General features: G+C 45.0%; 1 protein-coding gene across 1 annotated transcript; it reads left to right on the plus strand.

Annotated features, from left to right (window-relative positions):
- The first annotated feature begins 216 nt into the window (after window positions 1-216).
- Window positions 217-21291, plus strand: LOC132382919 (ferritin, lower subunit-like). The gene is made up of 4 exons (XM_059953482.1): window positions 217-389; window positions 15385-15531; window positions 18434-18559; window positions 20995-21291. The coding sequence occupies exons 1-4, from the start codon at window positions 288-290 to the stop codon at window positions 21151-21153; spliced, it is 534 nt and encodes a 177-aa protein (XP_059809465.1). The 5' UTR covers window positions 217-287; the 3' UTR covers window positions 21154-21291.
- Window positions 21292-23348: the final 2057 nt, after the last annotated feature.

A 23348-nucleotide genomic window follows, 5' to 3' on the forward strand; every position in this document is an offset into this window, starting at 1 on the left:
AGATTCTTTCCATGCCTCTCTGATCATTATTACTAAAGAGTAATCCTTATATGGGTCAAGACAGACTTGATGGGCTGAAGGGTCTGTTTCCCTGCTGTATCCCTCAATCTGTGACTCCTGGGGCTGGAAATCTGCAGAAGCCAGATCTCTCACACCCTGTCCTCGCCATGTGTGGGTGGTGCGTGATAAACCCAGCACCTCCTGAACTGACTGCTGCCCCGGCCAAACTCGATCAATTGCAGGCAGCAGCAGAGCACGGCGAACTGGCAGAGTGTGTTCCTTGTCAGATGCAGTCGCAGGTGAGACAGAACCTGCACCGGGAGTGCGAGGTGTCCATCAACCAACTCATCGGCCTCAAGTACTACACTTCCTACGTGTACCTTGCTATGGTAAAGAAATCATCTTTTGTATTTAACATGAGAACGATCTTGCAAAGCAGAACCTGTCTATGGTTTCATCTTACAGTGTGAAGTTTTCCAGTGATGGCTTGATGGTTTTGTGATTGCCTGTCGTAAAAATTTGTTGTGAATTTACAAATGCAAGCCATTCTACAGATGCTGGAAGTCCAGAGTGTCTCACACACACTCACACACACTTGGAGGGACTCAACAGGTCAGGCAGTATCAGTGGAGGAACAAGCAGTCGACATTCCAGGTGAAACCCTTCACTGTCCCGATGAAGGGTCTCAGCCCAAAACATCAACTGTCTATTTCTCTCTACAGATGCTTCCTGACCTGTTGAGTTCCTCCAGCATTTTGCGTGTGTTACTCTGCTAATTTACAGATTTCTTTCAACAGAATTTCTATATTCTGTATGGATAAATGTAATTCTGCTAGAAGTTGGGTACTAAGTGAAGGTTTTTCAGTGTCAACGTATGTCAAATTGAATGACAAAGTATTCGTACCAAGTGCTTGTCTGGGCTGTTTCAGTAACAGCTTAACCAACTGTTGTGGATCAGGAGTAATAGATAATGCAGAAAATTGGCTGACAGTCTGGTGTGGATAGTGACATCCAGTGTTCAGAATCAAAGAAAACTTACAGTACAGAAGGAGGCAGTTTGGCCCATTGAGTCCATACTAGCTCTAATGCAAGAGCAATAGCCCCTCACCATAGCCCAGCAAAATTTTCCTTAACTCAGTCTGATATTGGCTGTCCTGCAGGATAATAGCATAGGACTCTGGATTTTGGGAATTCCACCAACCTATTACGTCCTAGACTGGTCCCGATTTAGACGAATCTAGAATGGTATTTAACACACTGCAGAAAGCTCACCTCTGACTCTCAAAATAAGTAAAATTGACCTTAAAGTGACGTTCCCAGCAGAAACTGTGGGAAACAGCCAGGGCTGGAGGGGAGGACGTCTACAGACAATTCCCTCCGCACAGCTGTCTAAACCAGACCTAGAAGGGGATTGATAGATTCACATCTCAGATGCCCATCAGTGACCTGAGTGGGCTTTAACAGTACCAAGGATACTGGGGATCATTCAGCCCATTGTGTGTAGATCCGTACTGTCCCGATGAAGGCTGTTGCCTCATAGTATCAACTGTCCATTTTCTCCCGCAGATGCAGTCTGACATGCCGAGTCCCTCTCACCTTTAGTTTGTTGCTCAGTGGGCCTCGACCCAAAACATCACCTGGCCACTACCTGCCACAGATACTTCCTGACTCTCTTATCTCCTCCGGCAGTTCTTGTTTTATTTCTGTTGCAGCAGGTTCCAGCATCTGCGATCTCTCATATCTCCACTGTGACTTGTGTTACTCAATAAATATAACTACCTAGCCTCATCCCACCTTCCAATCAATATTAAATAAACAGCCTTGTTTCAGTGTCTGGAGGGTTTCTGCCTCCACCAGACAATGAGTTCCAGCCCTCCATTATCCTCACCTCCCCTCTAAACCATCTACCAATTGCAAAAAAAGATGCAATTCTTAGGAAATGGGAATTCTTCCCCTCCACTGTCAAAGTTTTAAACAAAGAACCAACTCATGAACACTACCTTGATATTTTTATTCTCTTTTTGAACTATTTATCCTGCTTATTTGTATCTATATACAGATCTGTACAAAAGTCTTGGGCATATACAATATATATAGCTAGGGTGTCAAAGACTTTTGCACAATTTTATGTGTCACTCGGTACTGCTGCTGCAACAAAAAACAAATTTCATGACATATGTTGAGTGATAATAAACCTGATTCTGATATGGGTTTCTATTGTGGACTGAGAGTGGGAAGGGGATTGGGAGAGGGGAATCATGGTTGGGAAAAGGGGAATCATGGTTGCGAAAAGGGGAAGGGAGAGGGGAATCATGGTTGGGAAAAGGGGAAGGGAGAGGGGAATCATTGTTGGGGAAAGGGAAGGGAGAGGGGAATCATTGTTGGGGAAAGGGAAGGGAGAGGGGAATCATTGTTGGGGAAAGGGAAGGGAGAGGGGAATCATTGTTGGGGGAAAAAAAGGAAGGGAGAGTAGAACACACATAAAATGCTGGTGGAACACAGCAGGCCAGGCAGCACTGGAGAAGCACTATTGATGTTTCGGGCTGAGACCCTTCATCAGGACTAACAGAGTAGAATCTTGTTGGGAAAAGGGAACGGAGAGGAGAGAGAGCAGAAAGCACCAGAGAGACATTCTGTAAAGATTTATAAACCAACTGTTTGGAATCAAATTAGCTTGCCTGGTATCTCAGGGCTGGGTATCTTTAAATAAATATTTTGTTTGATTAATAGGACTGGCTGTTACAATCCCTAAAGTTTCTGCACTGCACTCGACTTGAGTGGAAGTAGTTCTTAAAGATGACCTCTAGGTGATGTTACTACCATTACAACACATCTTCAGTTGTGTACCTCGACATCACTGGGTGTTTTGGCCTTTTATCACAAGACACCCTCACCCGAGGCAGGCCCACCACAGGCTGATCAGTCCTGGGTGTGTGTCACATGGTTAGTCACATGATGGTCACTTGGCAGCCCAGACAGCATCCCTACTTTTCAGCCACAGCCAGTGACTGCGCATCTCGGCGGCATTAGCAAGTGCTTTGATTGCCTTCCTATGGGCCTGCCCTCTGACTCCTACTTCCCTCAGCAGCCTTACGGTGGAACTGGCTACAAAGCCCCTGCACCCCACCTCAACTGGGCGCTCTTTTACATTCCAGACTCGCTGCTCTGCTTCAATGCAAGGTTGGCATATCACAGTCTTTTCCGTTCGTAAGCCTCATCCACAGCATCCTCCCAGGGGACTGTCAGCTCTGTGATAAAGACAGGAGTTGGACCAAAGGACCAGGTCAGGCCGCAGGTTGGGAAGGTAAGTTTCTGGCCTAAATCGACACGCACTTCCCAGTCCCTGGCTGCATTCAGTGGGCATGAGTCGTGAGGCAAGGGGTTAGCCCCCGTTTTCTCTCCTTCCGGGATGAAGGATGGTAATTGTGGGACCGTTGTCTGGGCATTGAGAGGCCTGGAGTTGGTGGTTACTCTTTTATGCTCAAGCTCAGCTGCCAAACACCTCAGCACTTGGTTGTGTCTCCAGGTGTATCTGCAGGCTGTTCTTGCAACTAACCAAGATGTGCTTGAGGGACGCCGGAACTGCACACAGAGGACAGGCCAGTCCTCTCCCAACCAAAGATTTAGGTTTGTAGGAGAGGGCAGGACATCATATGTTGCTCTGATGATGGAGCTCAATCTGTTTGACTCCATGCTCCACAGGTCACTCCATGTGATTTTCCTGCTCTCAACACCCTCCCACCTCATCCAGCAGCCTTGCTTGGCTTGGGATATTGCTTTGGCACATCTGGCTGCTTCTTCTTAGTGGCGCACTGCAATTTGCAGAATCAATGACTTGGGTTCAATTCCCACCACTCCTTGTAAGGAGTTTGCGTGCTCTCCCTGTAACCCCATGGGTGTCCTCCGGGTGCTCTGGTTTCCTCCCACAGTCCAAGGACATACCAATGAATTGGTTATTCAATCATTGTGAATTGTCCAGTGATTAGGTTAGGATTAAATCAGGGATTGCTGGGCAGTGGGGCTTAAAGGGCTGGAAGTACCTATTCTGCACTGGATCTCAATTAATTAATCAATAAATAGATAGATAATTAAAAAAATTAAAACTTCAAGGCTGGCCTGAATCAAAGCTACTTTGGAGCATCAAATCTTGTTAGGAGGCTGTCATTAAACTGGAAAGGATGCAAAAATGATCCAGAAGGATTTGAGGTCGAAGGCTGAAGACTGATAGTTTTAAAGATTATCTTTATTTGCCATATGTAGACCGAGAATCATACAGCGAAATGAGGTGGTTGCATCAGTGTTTGCGATGTACGAGGGGCAGCCAACAAATGTTGGCATGCTTCTGGATGCCACATAGCATGCCCACAACATACAAACCCGACACTATGTCTTTGTTTTGGAATGTGGGAGGAAACTAGAGCACCTGGAGGAAACCCACACCATCACAGGGAAAGCATAAAAACATTTCTTACAGGCAGAGGCGGGAATTGAACCTCGATCTTCTGATTGCTGGTGCTGTAAAGTGTTATGCTAACCACTGCCCAAAGTATAATAGAGGTTTATAGAAGTATGAGGGTCATAGATAAGATGAATGTCCACAGTCCTTTCCCCAGGGTAGGGGAGTCTAAAACTAGAGGGCGCAGATTTAAATTGAGATGGAAAATATTTGAAGGGGACTTGTGGACCAATATTTTCAGAATCAGAAACAATCATCAGCATGTGTTGTGAATTTTGTTGTTTTGAGGCAGCAGTACATTGCAATTCATAACAATTTAAACTATAAATTACAATAAATATATATAAAAAAGAAAATTAAATTAAATAAGTAATGCAAAAAGAGAGGAAAAAATACTAAGGTAGTGTTCGTGAGATCATTGTCCTTTCAGAAATCTGATGGCGGGGGGAAGAAGCTGTTCCTGAAAGATTGAGTATGTATCCTTCAGGCTCCTGCACCTTGGTCTGATGATAGTAATGAGAAGAGGGGTTCTGGGTGATGGGGTACTTATTCATGGATGCTGCCTTTTTGAGGCATCTTTTCAGACAGAGGTTGGAACGAGCTGCTAGGGGAGGTGGTAGGGGTGGGTACAATGACATTTGAAAGGTACTTGGATAGGTACCTTGATAGGAAAGGTTCATTGGGAGATGCACCAAGAGCAGGCAAATGGGAATAGCTCAGGTAAGGAACTTGGTCAACATGGTGTGCAACCATGACTCATCCAGAGTCTCAGAGGATTTTGAAGTGCAGAGGTGTGGCTCTGCACTCTAGGATCTCACACAAAAGGCATTTCAACTTACACAACCAAGTACCTGTGTGCACACCTACTAAGTTTCTCTGACCCTTCATGGACAGTCAAAGAGTAGAAAAGGTAACACCCGAAAAAGGAGTCTGCACTCCTCGTGGTCCCAATATAACGTCACATGTCTGTGCGATAGTTTGTCTCCGGAGAGTTGCTGCTCCTTTGCATTTGAAGCTCCTGACTGTTACAGTGCTCCTCATCAGTTCAAATGATGAGTTTCCGTCCCATTGGTTCAAGGTCACCTGACCTTACTGGCTCTGGTCCAGGGTTACAACCAAATGTGTTCTGTGTCTCTGCTCTCAGCCTCATGTCATTTTCTTTTTAATTCTGACTGGTTCAAACCAGTCCAACCAGGCAATCCAGACTCTGAGTCTACAGATTGCTTACAACATTACATAATGAATAGCTATTTGTCTGAGAATGGTCTCAGGTTTAGCAGGTTTAAATCTTCCATCACATCCACCAGGTCAGTATCGGTGTAGCTTCACTCTTCATCTAGCCCATGCTGTTCCTGTTCTTGGGGTGTGTGATGGGACAATGTAGAAGGAGATTCTTTCTGTATCTAACTGGACATCTTCCTTGCTTCGGGAATATGTAATTCTTAAGGAAGTGTTCACATTGGAGAGAGCCCAGAAGTAATTTATGAGAATGATCCTGGGAATGAAAGGGTTAATGTATGAGGAGTGCACTGGGCCTGTACCACCTAGAATTTAGAAGAATGAGGAGGAGGATTTCATTCAACTCTACCAAATAGTGAAAGGTCTATATAGAGTGGATGTGGAGAGGATGTTTCCTGTAGTGGGGGAGTCTAGGACCAGAGGACACAGATAGAGTGGATGTGGAGAGGATGTTTCCTATAGTGGGGGAGTCTAGGACCAGGGGACACAACTTCAGAATAGAAGGACTTCCTTTTAGACGAGAGGGAATTTCTTTAGCCAGAGAGTGGTGAGTCTGTGGAATTCATTGCCACAGACAGTTGAGGAGGTCAAGGGGTTGATACGTTCTTTGATTTGTAAGGGGATCAAAGGTTACAGGGAGAATGCAGGAGAAAGGCAGTTGAGAGGGATAATAAATCAGCTATGATGAAATGGTGGTGCAGACTTGATGGGCCAAATGGCCTCATTCTCCTTCTATGCCTTCTGTCTTCTGGTCTTAACTGCTTTTGAATCTGGTGGTCTTGGCATGGATGCTACGTAGCCTCCTCCCTGAAGGGAGTAATAGTGTGCAAAAAAGAGCAAAAAAACCCCCACAATAAATATAAATAAATAAGATGTTATGTACATAGATTGACTCTATGGCCATAAAGTGACTGGTGAGAAATAAAGTAATGGTGGAGGTGATGATCAGACTTATTGCTTGGGAAAGTAAATGATTTTAAGATGGAGTTTTATCTTCTATCCATTCTGCCCTAGCAGATACTGACACAATGGCGAAGGGGACAAAACAGTGGTCTGTGCTGTGTGCTCTAGGGGAACGTGGAGGGAGTTTTATTCTCTATCTAAACTGTGATGCCTCGCTGTCCCAGGATTGTTCAATGGGACAGTGTCCTGGAAACTTTGTTCTATACAAATGGGCTGCACACGACCCAGGTCAATTGTAAATACTAGAAGCCCTCCTGTTCAATAAGACTTGTTCTGTTCACAGAAAGACTGTTCTGCCTCAGCCCTCTGTCACCAGACCCTGTGCATCTCACTGGCCTCTCTGGAAGTCAAAGTTCCAAGTACATTTATCAAACATGTATACATCGTATAACCTTGAGATTCATCTCCTAACAGACAGCCATGAAACAAAGAAATCCAAAAGAACCCAATTAATAAAAAACTAACAAACACCTGATGTGCAGAGAAAAAAAATCAAATAATGCAAGCAATAAACACAGCAAGGAATGTTCTAAACTAAAATTCACAAAGAGAGTTTGTCCACGGACCCTCAGTTCAGCACAGAGCTGAGCAGCAAGCTAGACTGGCCCATCCCTCACCTTGGGCCCTGACACCCTGACGTTTTCAATCTGGCCCATGGGTGCTAAATCATTGTCCAAACATTGCGTTCAATTGCTTCAATGTGTTCCAGGGCCTCAATTTGGCCTGCTCCCAACCTTTCCAATTTGGCCCAGCACTTAAATCGTCGTCCAAGGATCAGATTCAGTCGCTTCAGTGCACTCCCTCATTTCTTCATTTTAAATCCTCCTTGCTTCAGGTTTTCAGTAACCCCGACGTAAACTGACTGAAGGATCTCGGCCCAAAATGTTGACCCTCCATAGATGCTGCCTGACTTGCCGAGTTCCTCAAGTATCGTGTGTTGCTCTGTTTCTATTCTCTCAGTGAAACACCGGAACTCCTTTTCAAAGTTAAACTTTTAGCTTTTTCTTACATGTGGACTGTTGTGTGCATTTGTGTATGCCTAAAGGCTGATTTATACTTGTGCTATGGGCCATGCCTTAGGCCTGATTTTCACTTTTGCATAGGCTTTACGCCGTAGTGAGCATGCGTAGGTGTGCGCCAAAATGCTAGTTGGCGGTGGGGTTTCTACGCCACCGTGTTGAGGTTCTTCATGAGAGACGTGGATGAGGAAATGCATTTCAAACATCTTCGCATGTCGGCAGGGAGATTTGACGATTTGGTTCATCTATTTCACATCAGTGTACAGACACGGTGGAGAAGAAGCAACCAGAAATGCAAAGGAGGAAATGCGAGGCTACCAAGCGGACCAATCACAGTTGTTGCAGTCTGCGTCACCATGACGCGCGAGTTACTTTTTTGGGGAGGTGCACATCATTCTACGGCATAGGTACAGCGTAGAGTACGCGGTACCCACGGCATAGATCTGACACACAAGTATAAACCATCTAATACCAGGCTATTCAACTGGAGGAGACATCTTACAAAATCAGCTCAACCTCTCATCAGAGGTCTGCAGCCTCTCTCACAGTGGGACACACACATACTGAGACACAGACACATGAATACATCTGGGCACACTAAAGCACGTACAGCACAGCCTTTAGGGTGGGCATGCATGAGCTTAGGTATAGGTGCACATGTGGGTACATTGTGCATGCATGTAAATGTGCCCATGTGGTCTTCCTGAATGTGCATGTCCAAAGTTCAAAGTGCACTTAGTATACTGTTACAAAGGATGAACAGCTCTGATGGGCAGAAGGGTGCAAGGTTGCCTATGTCCCCCTCCCTTGGGAGAATTACAAACCATTACTGTTGCCACACTGCTAATGAGAGAGAAAGAAATGGAACAAAAACATACTGGGACTGGAACATTTGCTTCAGACAAGGGCGAGATAACACCGGGGGAGAGAGACCATATTATGACTCCTGTAAGACTTATAGCTCTGGAGAAGGATTGTTTAATTTGTACTATTCTGCTTATTAAAATTCCTCAGTAGACAGCCGGAGTGGGCTGGTTTGATGGGCTAAGCCATTCAAAACTGATTGACACCTGAGACCCCGTGATTAGGGATAAGAGTGAGATCTGGGGAGACACCCCTCAGACACACCAGGAGACTCACCAAGAGACACACTAGTGAGCACTGTTTAAGTGTTGGAACCCACGAGAAAAGTGTGGGGCATCGGAGGCTGAACAAAGGATCAGTCAATTTTAACTCAGTGTTTATAGCGAGGCCGGTGGGGGCTTGTGTGTGTGTCCACCCTTGCCTGGGTGATGAGTCCACTATAGAAGAACAGTCTAGCTAAAGGACAGAGGGGTCATACCTGAATGGCCACAACAACACATCGACGGATCAAGAAAGTAAAGGAAGGTTTGCAAGACAATAGCTGTTACTGTTTACTCGCTCTCTCTCTCCAACAATTACAACACATCGAACAACTACCTCAGCCTGTATGAACTGAACTTTATACTTTCCCATGATAATTCATTTTCCCCTAGACATCGATAGAGCTTGTTTATTGATTATTATTATACCCACACTTCTAGGTTTAGTATTGCTAATGTGTATTATCTGTATATTTGCATTGTTGATATTAATTTGTATATTTTACTAATAAACACTGTTTTGAAAATAGACTCCAACGGACACTTCTATCTTTGCTGGTAAGACACCCAGTTACGGTGTACATAATAAATTGGGGGCTCGTCCGGGATTTGATATCAATTTGGGGGCCCAGTGAATCTGGCTATAAGTCCAGAATTTGATCTGGTTGTGTGGGTAACCAGACAGGAAACCAGAAAAGATGGATATAGATTAATTTATAGAAAACTCGACTTTGAAGGTGCTAGAGAATGCTAAAAAGATGGACGGTGAATATTGCGAAAGGTTTAAATCTCCCAGAGGTGAAGTCGTCAATGAAAAAGTGGGAAATACAGAGGGCCATAGCCCAGTATTATATGTACAAGGATGTGTTTTCAGCTGGGGTATTGGATCTGGAAAAGAAACCAGTTGTTGGGATGGTTCAGTTAGAGTTGGAAAAATTAAGGTTGGACGCGGAGCAGAAGAAAAGGGAGTATGAGCTCCAGCTAAAGGAGAAAGAGAAACAGAGGCAGCATGAGCTGGTCATGGAGAAGTTAAAGAAACAGGGAAGAATCCAAGGGGCAGACCAAGAGGAGAAGTTTAATGTTAGTAGGGAGTTTAGGTTAGTACCTCCGTTCGAGGAGACAGATGTTGATAGTTACTTCTTGCATTTTGAAAAGGTGGCAGTGAATCAGAAGTGGCCCAGAGATCAGTGGGTGGCATTGTTACAAAGTGCATTAAAAGGGAAGGCTCAACGGGCATATGTGGCATTGTCCATGGACGAGTCTGTGGATTATGAGGAAGTAAAAGAGGCTATTCTTCGGGCCTATGAGTTGGCACCTGAGGCATATAGACAAAACTTCAGAGATTTAAAGAAACTGTGGAATCAGACGTATGCAGAATTTGCCTATGAGAAGGGTGTGCTCTTGGATCGTTGGTGTGCTGCAGAAAAGGTGGAGGAGGATTTCCATTGTTTCAGAGAGTTAATTCTGATTGAGGAATTTAAAGATTGTGTTTTGGATAATATCCAGATGTATCTGAACGAAAAGCCAAATACGTCTATATGAGAATTTGCCAGGTTCGCAGATGAATATGTCCTAACCCACAAGACAAAGTTTTTCTCAAATAAGAGTAATCAGAAAGGCAGTAGGGATGGTAGGGAAAGCCCACTGGCTAAGGTAGAGAATAAGCCGGGAGCTAGTGGTAAAGGTAAGGGGGAGGACAAGCAGGCTGGCAGGAAAGTTCCTGGCTTGACTTGTTATAATTGTGGAAAGGTTGGTCATATTGCATCTAAGTGTTTTGCTCCGAAGAAGGAGACAGGAAAAGGGAAAACGGCAGTCCCTACAGGGTGTATTGAGTCAATCAGCAAATCGACAAGGAAGGCAAAGGTAGATAGAGTACGAGAGGGGTGTGAGCAATTTATTTCAGAAGGGACGGTGTCTGTGAAAGAAGGAGAGACCCCAGTTCCAGTGAGAATCTGGAGAGATGCTAGGGCTGATCAGTCATTAATCCTAAGTAAGGTGCTAGATTTTGGTCCTGAGACTGGAGAGGTAGTTTTAAGAGGTATAGGAAAAGGGACAGAAGCTGTGCCTTTGCTTGGGATCATCTTAAAATGTGACCTGGTATCTGGACCAGTCGAAGTAAGGGTGCAGTCAGAATTACCAAGAGACAGCGTGGACGTCCTTCTTGGTAATGATTTAGCAGGTGGTGACGTGTGTTCAGCAGTGAAATTAATAAGCAAGCCTGTGAGTGCTGAGGACACACCCCTGGATTCTAAGATCTATCCCGCATGCGCAATCATTCGCAGCATGTTGAGAAAGGCGGCTGAGAAAGAGGACAGTTTAAATGAGTCCAGTGTTGATTTGGCTGAGACGTTTTTACCGACCCTGTACCAAGAGGGGTTAGGGGATGGTAAAGCAGAGAATAGGGAGGTGAAAGAGTAAAGGAGAAGAGGTAGACCTATCCTTAACCAAGAGGGAATTTATAGAGGCACAGAGTAAAGATGAGAAACAGATAAGGCAGTTTGAAGTTAAAAAATTTAAATATGTTCCCAATAATGATATAGCGGCAGTCCTAGATGAAAAGGGTGCCATTACCTTGAAGGAGTCTGCTGGGTTAGCAGATGAAGTTGTTTTAACCTGCAAGGTTGAGTTTACTCTGGATGGGAGTTGCCTAAAGAGTAACTGGGAGGATCAGGGGAACTTAGAATTTGAAAAAGGGGCTGGTATGGAAAGCCTGGAAGAGGTAGATGTCCCGTTTGAGTGTGTTCAGGGTGTGGATGCACAGGGTACTGAACCTAGTATTGAAACTGAGGTATAAGTCTGAGGTATCTGATTTAGTTGAAAAGGAATGCAGTCCTTCTGGGTCAAATGGACTTGGTTCAGTGAAGAAAGGGTTATACCTTGGTACCAGTGGAAAGTGAGAATTCTCAGTTGTTTGTGTTAAAAGTTAGTGAGGAGATGAAAGGTGGTGATGTGAATATTATTGAAGGAGAAGGGAAAGGTGTTGTTCCTAAATTGAATAAAGAAAATTTAAAGTTGAATTGGTTTTAGAAGCAGTAACCATGCTGAAGGAACAATGGCTTGTTAACAAGGTGCCTGTGAATCAATTACAGTTTGTTTTGGAATGTAAAGATAAACAACTTGCTAATGTTATTAAAGGAGGTGATTTGGGGGGACAGAATCAAAAGTGTTGTTTTGACAAAGAGGGATCACTTGCAGATGTTGAACTGAAAACTAATAGAATGAAGGGTCTTGAAGATAAAATTAATGACTTGCTCAAAAATAAAGAATTGTGTGGAAGTTCAGAAAATGGGCTGAGTTTGGAAACATTGGTGATAAAATAACTCCTATGAAAGGAGTATGTGAAGGCCTATTCCACACTGGTGAGCAAGCTAACTATGTGAGAGTTAAATGGAAAAGGGGCAAAGGTTGACAAAAATGCTACGTTGAATAACGGGATCTGGTTTTGAGGGATTTTGACAAAGCATGTGGAAGATAAAAACATCATGGAAGATTGAATGTTAAATTTAAAAGTAAAATAGAGATTAGTATTTGCACAAACTTTTGTAATGTACTATATTATAACCACACATGTATTAGTTCACATTTTGTAATATACACTTAAGCTAAGGTCACAACCCTTTAGTTTTTTTTTGCTGACGAAAAGGAATAAAATAGGTGGTTATTAAATTGGAGTTTGATGCTACAAGAGTTTGATATTCAGATACAACGTATTAAAGGAAGTAACAATGTAATCGCTGACTGTTTATCTAGATGCTAAGTGAAGGTATATCTGTATTGCTTTGTAGTTAAAACCACTTCTGTATTTTTGCTAAACTCTGTAATCCTGTAAAACACTGTACTAGTTAATTTTCCCCTTTGGTGAAAATTCCTAGAAGGATGGGGGTATTACGAAGGATGAACAGCTCTGATGGGGGACATGGGCAACCTATGCAAGGTTGCCCATGTCCCCCTCCCCTGGAAGAATTACAAACCGTTACTGTTGCCAGGCTGCTAATGAGAGAGACAGATGGAACAGAAACTTCTGGGACTGGAACATTTGCTTCAGACAAGGGCGAGATAACACCAGGGGAGAGAGACCATATTATGACTGCTGTAAGACTTATGGCTCCGGAGAAGGATTGTTTACTTGGTATTATTCTGTTTATTAAAATTCCTCAGTGGACAGCCGGAGTGGGCTGGTTTGATGGGCTAAGCCATTCAAAACTGATTGACACCTGAGACCCCGTGAGTAGGGATAAAAGTGAGGTCTGGGGAGACACCCCTCAGACGCACCAAGAGACACACTAGTGAGCACTGTTTAAGTGTTGGAACCCACGAGAAAGATGTGGGGCATCGGAGACCGAATGAAGGATCGGTCAATCTTAATTCAGTGTTTATAGCGAAGCCAGTGGGGGCTTGTGTGTGTGTGTGTGTCCACTCTTGCCTGGGTGACGAGTCCACCATAGAAGAACAGTCTAGCTAAAGGACAGAGGGGTCATACCTGAACCCATCGATGGATCAAGATCGTAAAGGAAGGTTTGCAAGACAATAGCTGTTACTGTTTGCTCTCTCTCTCTCTCTAACAATTACAACACATCGACCAACAACTACCTCAGCCTGTATGAACTGAACTTTATACTTTCCCATGATAATTCATTATCCCCTAGACATCGATAGAGCTTGTTTATTATTGATTGTTATTATACCCACACTTCTAGGTTTAGTATTGCTAATGTGTATTATCTGTATATTTGCATTGTTGATATTGATTTGTATATTTTACTAACAAACACTGTTTTGAAAATAGTACCAGACTCCAACGGACACTTCTATCTTTGCTGGTAAGACACCCAGTTATGGGGTACGTAACAATACAACCTTGAGATTCATCTCCCTAAAGGCAGCCACAAAATGAGAAACATGAAAGAATCCATTTTAAAAAATGCAACAAACACCCAATGTGCAGGGAGAGAGAGAGAAAGAAAAACACACAAATCGTGCAGGCAATAAAAGCAATCACACAGCATTCAGAATGGAAACGAGTCCATTGACACGAAGCCCAGAGCAGCCTGAGCAGGCCCAGGGCCTCAGCCTCAGTTCATCACACAGCAGAGCCAAATGTCACTCAGCCCACCGGCATGAAGTCCGAACAGGAGCGGAGCAGTGAGAGGAACCAGCCCAACCCTCACCTCTGGTCTGCAGATCCTGCCTTTGCAATCCATCTGGCCTCACATTTAAAACATACAAACATTGGTTCATTCCTTGAAGACCCAGGCCCTGTTGTATTGATACACTCTGGGCCTGGACCCCATCACCACCATCCAGCCCATACCGACCTTAGACCGATCAAGCCTGTTTAGGTAGATGGGCTCCGAAACTCCTCCGCTTCGCGTGCCCTGACTCCATCTCGACCTTGCTCCGACTTCTCCTCGAACATGCATCAACCTCACTCACACCTGCATGCTTCAAACTCCGAGTCAGCCTCACCTCCGCTTGCCCCTTCATTGTTTGCGGTGACTGGTTACCATAATTTCTTTTACAGAAAAATTGTATTAATAGAGCAATTAGTTGTATTTCTTGCTTTGAGAACCTTCAGCAGCGCCATCTTAAACCCATGAACGTGTGCCTGCTTCTATGCGTGGGCATGGGTGCCCATATGTGCCTGAGTGCACGCTTGCAAATGTACCTTTGTATTGATATATGTGTGTGTCATTATACGTGTCTATATTCAGATTGATTCATTTATTTATCACACGTACATCCAAACAAGAACAATACAAAAAAAAGGGGACAGACACACACACACACCTCTCCAACCCACCAATAAGTGCCACCTCCAGAGTATTTGGCCCCAGACACGCGGACTCATAGACATCGAGACCCCTCCTACAGAATCGCCGGCTTCAGTCGTCAACCTCTGGTAACCTCTGAAGACCTACACTCAACATGGCCAGGTGGTTAAGGCATTGGACTAGCCAACTGAAGGTTGTGAGTTCAAGCCCCAGCCAAGGCAGCGTGCTGTGTCCTTGGGCAAGGTACTTAGCCACACACTGCTCCAGTCCACCCAGCTGAAAATGGGTACTGGAAAATTGCTGAGGGTTAACCTCACAATAGATTGGCGTCCTATCTGGGGGGGTGGGGGGAGTCTTAGTCACTTCACGTCACAGAAACTGGCATAAGCACCTGCCTGATGAGCCTATAAGGCTCCTTTCTTTGCACTGTAATTTATAGATGCATTGCCCTGTACTGCTGCCACAAAACACAAATTTTGTGCCGTTTGTCAGCGATAATAAACCTGATTCTGGTACTGCCTGTGTACGTGCTTTAGTGTGCCCAGGTGTATTCATGTGTCTGTGTGTCAGTATATGCATGTCCCACTGTGAGAGAGGCTGCAGACCTCTGATGAGAGGTTGAGCTGATTTTGATTAGCCTGGTATTAAATGGTTTATTCCAGTAAATAATTTTTAAATTATGAATTAATTTTATGTTGATATGAAAAGAGCACCACCAGCAGGCAGGCACTGTTCCTAGATCTATTAATTCTCATTGTTCAGCTTCAAAGAGCCCGTAGATCTTCAACAGGATTATTGATTTTGTTTTGTAGTCCTTCTATTTCGAACAGGATGATGTCGCGCTGGAGAACTTTGCAAAGTTTTTCCATGAGATGTCGGAGGCCGAGCGCCAGCAGGCGGAGAAACTCATCGAGTACCAGAAGCTACGGGGTGGGCAACTCCAGCTGCAGAGTATCGAGGTGAGCGCGGCGGGCAGTCACAAACTCGCCCTTCCCTGACCCGAGGGTGTCCACACGCCCACTTCTTCTGGGATTTTATTTCTGTTTTAGAGATGCGGTGTGGGACAGGCCCTTCCGGCCTAACTAACCCCACTGCCCAGCAACCGACCTGTTTAACACTAGTCTAATCGCAGGACAATTTAACCTACTAGCCAGCACGTCTTTGGAATGTGGGAGGTAACTGGAGCACCCAGAGGAAACCCACGTGAATCGGGGAGGATGTACCAACTCTTTACAGGCAACGTCAGAATTGAATTCCAAGCTCCGACGTCCCAAGCTGTAATTGAGTCACACTACTGTCACATCTCTGTTTTAGCATTCAAACTCAACTTTTCTTTAATGTCACAAAAGTGTCACTGGATCTATTTAAAACGGAGTTTGATAGATACTTATTAATAAGGGTGTCAAAGATTACAGGGAAAAAGGCTGGAGAATGAGGTTGAGAGGGAAAATAAATCAGTCATATTCGAATGGAGGAGTAGACGCAATCGGTCGAAGGGCTTAATTCTTCTTCTATGTCTTATAGACAAAATATCTCCCCAGGCTCAAACTAAATGTAACACCAAACCTCTTTTATAGTTACCTAGATTTGTCGTTGCATGGAGGGAGTCCATTCAGTCATCATGCCAGTGCTAGCTCTTAATGGAGCAACTTGGTTAATCCTATTCTCAATTTTTCCATGTATCCCCACCCTCTTCACAAGTGTCTGTTTGATGAAGGCCAGCTCTATTCGGAATGTAACACTCCAACTTAGCTGCACAACGGATCTCTGACACTCGGGGGCAAAAGGACGTCCTTCATACCCTCAATAAAACTTTTTACCCAGTGTTTTAAATCTGAGTCCATTGCTTCTTGAATAGTTAGAATGGGACATAGTTAGAACTTCTACCCGTCCTAAATTAACATTGTTAGGATGTGAACAGAAAAAATGTAACAAACAGGAGTTGCCAACCAGCTTCGGGAGTCTGCTCTATGCTTCAGTGAGAGAATGTCTGATCCAGTCTCGACCTGAACTGACCTTGGCCCGATCTGAACTTGGGCTGAATTCCATTTTCCTGCCTGGTCCCCACAATTCTCCATTCCCCCCAACCCCAGTGGTCCAAATATAGTTTCAGTAAGATAATGGCTGGTCTGTTCTTGGCCTGAGTTCCATTGTCCCCAGAACACTCTGGTCCATCTGTGATCCAAGTATAGTTTCTCCAGATCTTGGATGTACTCAAGCACTGCAAGGACACAATGGAGCTGGAAAGCTCACCTGGCCCCTCAGTACATCCCTGCCTTCAATTTGATCATGTTGTAGCTGCCCCAGGGCTCAACTGTTCTGTTAATTCTATTTTTAATATTATCCATCTTCTTTTTAAACATCTCAAACACAACGAAAGCAGGCTCTTTCCACTGAATTCACAAGACACTGACGCTGGAAATCCAGAGCAGCGCACACACACACAAAGCCTCAGCAAGTTAGGCAGCGTCTATGGAAATGAAGATAGCTGACATTTCGGGCTGAGACCCATCAGGACCAAGATGGAAGGGGGGAGATGCCAGAATATAAAGGTGGGGGGGGTGAGGGGAAGGAGGCTAGCTGGAAGGTGATAGGTGAAGCCAGGTGTGGGGGAAAGGTTAAGGACGGGGGAAGAAGGAATCTGATAGGAGAGGAGAGTGGACTATGGGGGAAAGGGGAGGAGGAGGGGACCCAGGGGGAAGTGATAGGCAGGTGAGAAGAGATAAAAGGTCAGAGTGGGGAATAGAGGAAGCGTGCTGGGGGCAATTTGTTTACTGGAAGGAGAAATCAATACTTATGCCATCAGGTTGGAGGCTACACTAAAGTTGGGTGAGATTACAAGAAGAGGTTAAAGGTGAAGGGTGAAATATCTAAGGGGAACCTGAGGAGCAACTTCTTCATTCAGAGGATGGTGCAAGTGTGAAATGGGCTGCCAGTGGAAGCGGAGTATGTGGTTCCAATTGCAACAATTAAGAGAAGTTTGGACAAGTACATAGATGGTTTGAGGTATGGAGGGTGCAGTCCAGCTGGGACTAGATGGGCTGAAGGGCCTGTTTCTGAGCTGTGGTGCTCTATAAGTATCTCATAAGCTCCTGATCTCCCAGGATTTTCACACACAACAGTCTCTAGAGTTTACAGAGAGTGGTGTGAAAAACATAAGAAAATCCAGTGACCGGCAATTCTGTGGGGGAAAACACCTCGTTGATGAGAGGGATTCAGAGGAGAATGGCCAGGCTGGTTCAATCTGACAGGAAGGCAGTAGTAACTCAATCACGTTTTTCAGCTGTGGTGTGTAGCATAACACGTCGAACCTTGAAGTGGATGGGCTACAGCAGAAGAACCATACACTCAGTGACCACTTTATAGCAGGAACCCAAGGGACTCTTGGAAGAGGAAGCATGATCCAGCCTTCCTCAGCAAGCCTTCCCTAAAGCAAAGTAGATGTACCTGCAGTGTCATGAAGATCCAAGGATTGAATGGAGGTAGTGAAAGGCAAGGAGCTCCCTAGATCGTGATACTGCAGTACAGGACCTCATGGTAGCATAACGTTCAATTCCAATGTTATCTCTAAGGACTCCATGGAATACGTGGGTTTCCTCCAGGTGCTCTGGTTTCCTCCCATAGTCCAAAGATGCACCTGTCAGAAGATTAATTGGTCAGTGTAAATTGTCCCATGATCAGGCAAGGGTTAAATCCGGGGTTACTGAGCAGTGCAACACAAAGGGCCAGGAGGACCTATTCTGCACTGTATCACAATAAACAAACATACAGGTCTATCTTAATTGGGGATTTGCCTGCAAAAAACAAAGGGGACAGGCCAGTCTGAGGTGTAATCCTGGATTTTGCCACTTACTCACACAGAATCCGGCCAAGAGCAAGTGGAGGAATGGGCTGGAAGCCACACAGGATGCTCTCGACCTACAGAGGAACATCAACAAGTCTCTCCTTGACCTGCACCAGACGGCGTCCAATAAGGAGGATCCTCAGGTATCTGTGCCCTATGGAGGGGTCTCCCTGGCAGTGGAGAGCCTGGTCAATGATTGTTGTTTTGATCCCTGTGGTGCATCGGGTGGCATTTTTTTTTACCATTTTTTTTTACAACGATGAGTTTCTAGATGAATGGATGGAAAGCGTGCAAGGAGCCAGCCAGATTCGAACCTGGGTCCATTCACCTTGAAGTCCAGTGCTAATGCCACTACACCAGCAGCTGTCTGCCATCATCAATGATGTAGGAAGAAAGGAAATCCTAGGAATTATTGGTGCAGCCAGGTTGCCATCCACATGAGAGATCAGGATTCTTGGGCACAAGAAAAAAAGAGTAAATTACATCTTTACCACAACCTCAGAATACAAGGACACCCCTTTGAAATAGAGATGAGGAGGAATTTCTTTAGCAGAGGGTGGTAAATCTCTGGAATTCATTGCCATAGGCGGATGTGAACACAAGTCATGGCGTGTACTTAAAGCATAGGTTGATAGGTTCTTGATTAGTCAGGGTGTCAAAGGTTACAGGGAGAAGGAGGAGAATGGGGTTGAGAGGGATAATAAATCAGCCATGATGGAATGGCAGAGCAGACTTGATTGGCTGAATGGCCTAATTCTTTTGAAGGTTGAAAAAAAAGTTACTAGAGTAAGCATCAGATCTATAGAAAACAAGTCTGGAGAATTAATAATGGAAGGTTAGGTGAAAGCTGGATTTAACAGGTATTTAGCTCCATTCACTGATTCATTGGCCAGATCGACACCTAGGGTGTTGCATTCCCTTGGCTGTGGTGAGGATTCGGCCAAGGCTGAGGCCACAGGGTCGCCCAGGGGAGAAGACAGCCAGATGGTGCACACTCGGTGCTACTCTCCAGTGTTTGCTCGATGGAAGAACAAGCTGGACCATCAGTCTAGTCATACCAAATCAAACTAGTCACATCTGCCTGCACATGATCCATATCCATCTGTTCACAGGATATTCGTGTGTTGATCTAAAAACCACCTGGCCATAAGGCGGTGGACAGCCACTGCAGGAGGAGGATTCTATACATATAGGTAGGTTCCCTGAACAGAGGGAACACCATCTGGCAGAATGCCTCGCTGCCAGGCCTCACCAACAGGCACCAACACCTGGCCCTCCCAGTCAGATCTTCCCTGCTTGCCTGGAGCATCACTCCCACTGTGGGACTGTAGCGGGGGAGAGATAGTGGCTCTCCTCTTAGCAGACTGGGGGTTTGTGAAGAGAGTGTAGAGAAAGATGCAAGGGCCTGTGTGAAGGTTCACCCCAAGCAACTGCCTGACAGAGCACTCATCGCAGAAATACTGTTTTGCTTGGCCACATTCATGTATGGTCAAATGACACTTAAATTTAAAGTTGAACTTTAGAACTTGTGTGTGGTGGGTTAATATCTAAAAATAAGTGGAAACCCATTTCAAGCAGAGATGAACTGAAAATTTCCCCATGAGGATGTGATTTCTTGGAACTCACTTCTCCCAGAGTGGTGGAAGCTAAGACTTCAAATGGTTTTGTTTAGGAGGTAGATAGATATTTAACACATGGCTTGGGGCACCGGAGTTCAGAGTCCAATCCCGGTGTCCTCTGTAAGGAGTCTCTGTACGCCCTCTCTGTGGAATGCGATGAAATAACTGGTTCTTTGAGTCTCAACAGTAGAGGCCTGGACACGCAGTTTTAATAATAAGGAATTCATTTACAAGGGGAAGTCGGGTCAACACAAGCAACTACAATACACAGGAAGCGGTGTGGGGACAGGGTACGGTTACACATACAAAGAACAAGGGAAAAGCACTACAACAGCTATCCCCCTTGACCTCGGATAGCTTCGGCTCCCTTACCAGGACAAATGATAGACCTTCCCAAACATAAATCAATGCACTTACCTTCAATGAGGTGGTCTGTAAGAGAGACCAAGCCAGGCGCATGTCTCACCTTTTATAGCATGGGGCTGGGTGAGATAATCCAATTAAGGTGACAATGATTTAGATGTGCATTGATTAGTTGGGAGGGACCAAATGTTGATTGGCATGTGGTGTGTCCTCCAACCAGCCAGGTGGCAGTGCATCTGTCACATGGCCAGTATCTCTGGATACAACAGCCTCTCTAGGTGCTCTGGTTTTCTTCCACAGTACAGAGTAGGTTAATGGGTCGTTGTAAGTTGTCCCGTGATTATGTCGGGGTTGTCAGAGGTTGCTGTGCGGTGTGGCTCAAAGGGCCAGAAAGGCCTATTCTGCGCGGTATCCTAAAATAACTACAAATAAACTGAGTGACCTTCCTCTGCTTATTTTGTTCACCTGACCCATATGCACCATACTGTTCCACTAAACGTCACAGATACTAGTCACCACCCCCCCCCCCCCCCAGACTCTGTCAGATTGATTTTGTCACGTGGAAGTGAAAAGCCGTTTAAAATTTTATTTTTCAGCTGTGCAGCTTCCTCGAGACCAACTTCTTGAACAGCAATGTGGAATTCATGAAGAAGCTGGGAGATCACGTGACAAGCCTGAAGGGGCTGACTGCGGGCCGCGCCAGCGGAATGGGTGAATACCTGTTTGACAAGCACACACTGGGTGAAGGGACTTGATGTGGGATGAAGCAGCCTCTGTCCACCCACCGCACTCCCCTCCCTGTGTGCTGCCATGGAAACCGAAGTACTTTACACTGAATGTTAAAGTAATTGTTTCAGAAATAACTCTACTATTATTAGCATAATAAATGTTTCCAGAAAAAACATGGTCATTTGGTGATACACATACTTTTTAGTCATAGTCACAGAGCACTACAGCACAGAAAAAGGCCCTTCAGCCCATCTAGTCTGTGCTGGACTGTTACTCTGCCTCGTCCCATCGATCCATACTACCCCCCTCCCAGGGCACCACTGCTCAATACAAGAGGAAGTGGCTTTAAGGTAAGGGGTGGGAAGTTCAAGGGGGATATTAGAGGAAGGTTTTTTACTCAGAGAGTGGTTGGTGCGTGGAATGCACTGCCTGAGTCAGTGGTGGAGGCAGATACACTAGTGAAATTTAAGAGACTACTAGACAGATATATGGAGGAATTTAAGGTGGGGGGTTCTATGGGAGGCAGGGTTTAAGGGTCGGCACAACATTGTGGGCTGAAGGGCCTGTATTGTGCTGTACTATTCTATGTTCTATGTACTTATCCAAACCTCTATTTTAAATGTTGTAATCAAATCCACGTCCACTACTGCAGACATCTAGTTCCAGACTCGTACCACCCTCTGAATTTAACGCGTTCCCTCTCTGGTTCAGTTTAAGTATTTCACCTTTCACCCTTAACCTATATCCTTTAGTTCTTTTCTCACCCAACCTCAGCAGAAAAAGCCTGCTTGCATTTAACGTATCTATATCAAATCTCACCTCATTCTCCAATGTCCCAGGGAATAAAGCCCTAACCTATTCAAACTTTCCCTCAAGTCCTGGCAGCATCCTTACAGATTTTCTCTGTACTCCTTGAATCTTACTGCTATCTTTCCTGTAGGTACGTGACCAGAAGTGTACAGAATACCCCAAATTTGACCTCACCATTTTCTTTTACAACTACAATATAAAATCCCAAATCTTGTACTGAATACCCTGATTTATGCAAACCAATGAGCCAAAAGATTTCTCTGTGACCCTATGTACACTTTCAAAGAATTGTAGATCTGTAGTCCCTGATCCCTTTGTTCTACTCTACTCCTCAGTCCATTAATTTTTTTTGGTGTTCTTAAATCTTAGTTTTAAACCTATTTCCTAAGCTGGAGTCTACAGGTCCCTTGGTTAATGGTAGGGGCCCATGGCATAAAAAAGGTTGGGAACCCCTGACTGGCAGGGTATTGGGGACTGGCTCTTGTGCTGGGGGGGGGGGGGGGTGGGCAACGTGGTAGCATTGCGGTTAGCGTGAAGCTATTACAGCTCAGGATGATGGAGTCTAGAGTTCAATCCTGGCAAGTTTGTATGTCCTGTCCAAGAAATCTGTGGTTGTTTTTCCGGGGGCTCTGGTTTCCTCCCACAGTCCAAAGACATACAGGTTGGTAGGTTAATTGGCCAGTGTAAATTGTCCCGTGATTAGGCCAGGGTTAAGTTGGTGGCTACTAGGCGGTGCAACTCATTGGCTGGAAGGGCCTATTCAGCACTGTATCACTAAATAAATACATACATGCATACAGACATAAATAAGTTAATAAATGGTTAAGGCAGAAACCCTAAACTGCAACTGAAAAGGACGTAGGTTGCGTCCTGCACAGCTGCAGGCCTGGAGGTGGAAGGTGACCTTTCTTTACCAACATGAGCTCAAATGCTCAAACAACCTATATTAGTGTCATAAGCATATGGCACTGTTGTAGACTCAGTGGCCATTTTATTAGGTACGCCTGAACACTTGCTCGTTAATGCAAATTTCTAATCAGCCAATCATGCGGCAGCAACTCAGTGCATGAAAGCATGCGGGCATGGTCAAGAGGTTCGGATATTTTTCAGACCCAACATCAGAATGAGGGAATAATGTGATCTAAGTGACTTTGACTGTGGATTGATTGTTGGTGCCTGATTGGGGGGTGTTGGAGTATTTCAGAGAGGTCAAAGGTGCGATGTTTGCGAATGCGAGCCTGACAGAGGCTGGAAGCCGAAGAAGATGGCCTGGCCTAGGTTTGGAGGAATGTGTGAGTGCTTGCGTGGATGGAAGAGAGGAAAGTGTTATTTGTAGTGTTCTCTGGTGCTCTGCCGAGCTTTGTGGGCATGCTGGCACGGAATGTGTGAAATGGTAGCAGTACAGCCCAAT

This window comes from Hypanus sabinus, chromosome 29, assembly GCF_030144855.1.
Source record: "Hypanus sabinus isolate sHypSab1 chromosome 29, sHypSab1.hap1, whole genome shotgun sequence".
Classification (NCBI taxonomy): Eukaryota; Metazoa; Chordata; class Chondrichthyes; order Myliobatiformes; family Dasyatidae; genus Hypanus; species Hypanus sabinus.

What these genes read in the sequence shown, in the direction of transcription:
- LOC132382919 (XM_059953482.1), top strand. Translation starts at nt 288, where the DNA reads ATGCAGTCGCAGGTGAGACAGAACCTGCACCGGGAGTGCGAGGTGTCC. An exon ending in TCCAGCTGCAGAGTATCGAG is followed by an intron (nt 15,532 to 18,433) that starts GTGAGCGCGGCG and finishes TTACTCACACAG; the next exon opens with AATCCGGCCAAGAGCAAGTG. An exon ending in CCAATAAGGAGGATCCTCAG is followed by an intron (nt 18,560 to 20,994) that starts GTATCTGTGCCC and finishes TTTATTTTTCAG; the next exon opens with CTGTGCAGCTTCCTCGAGAC.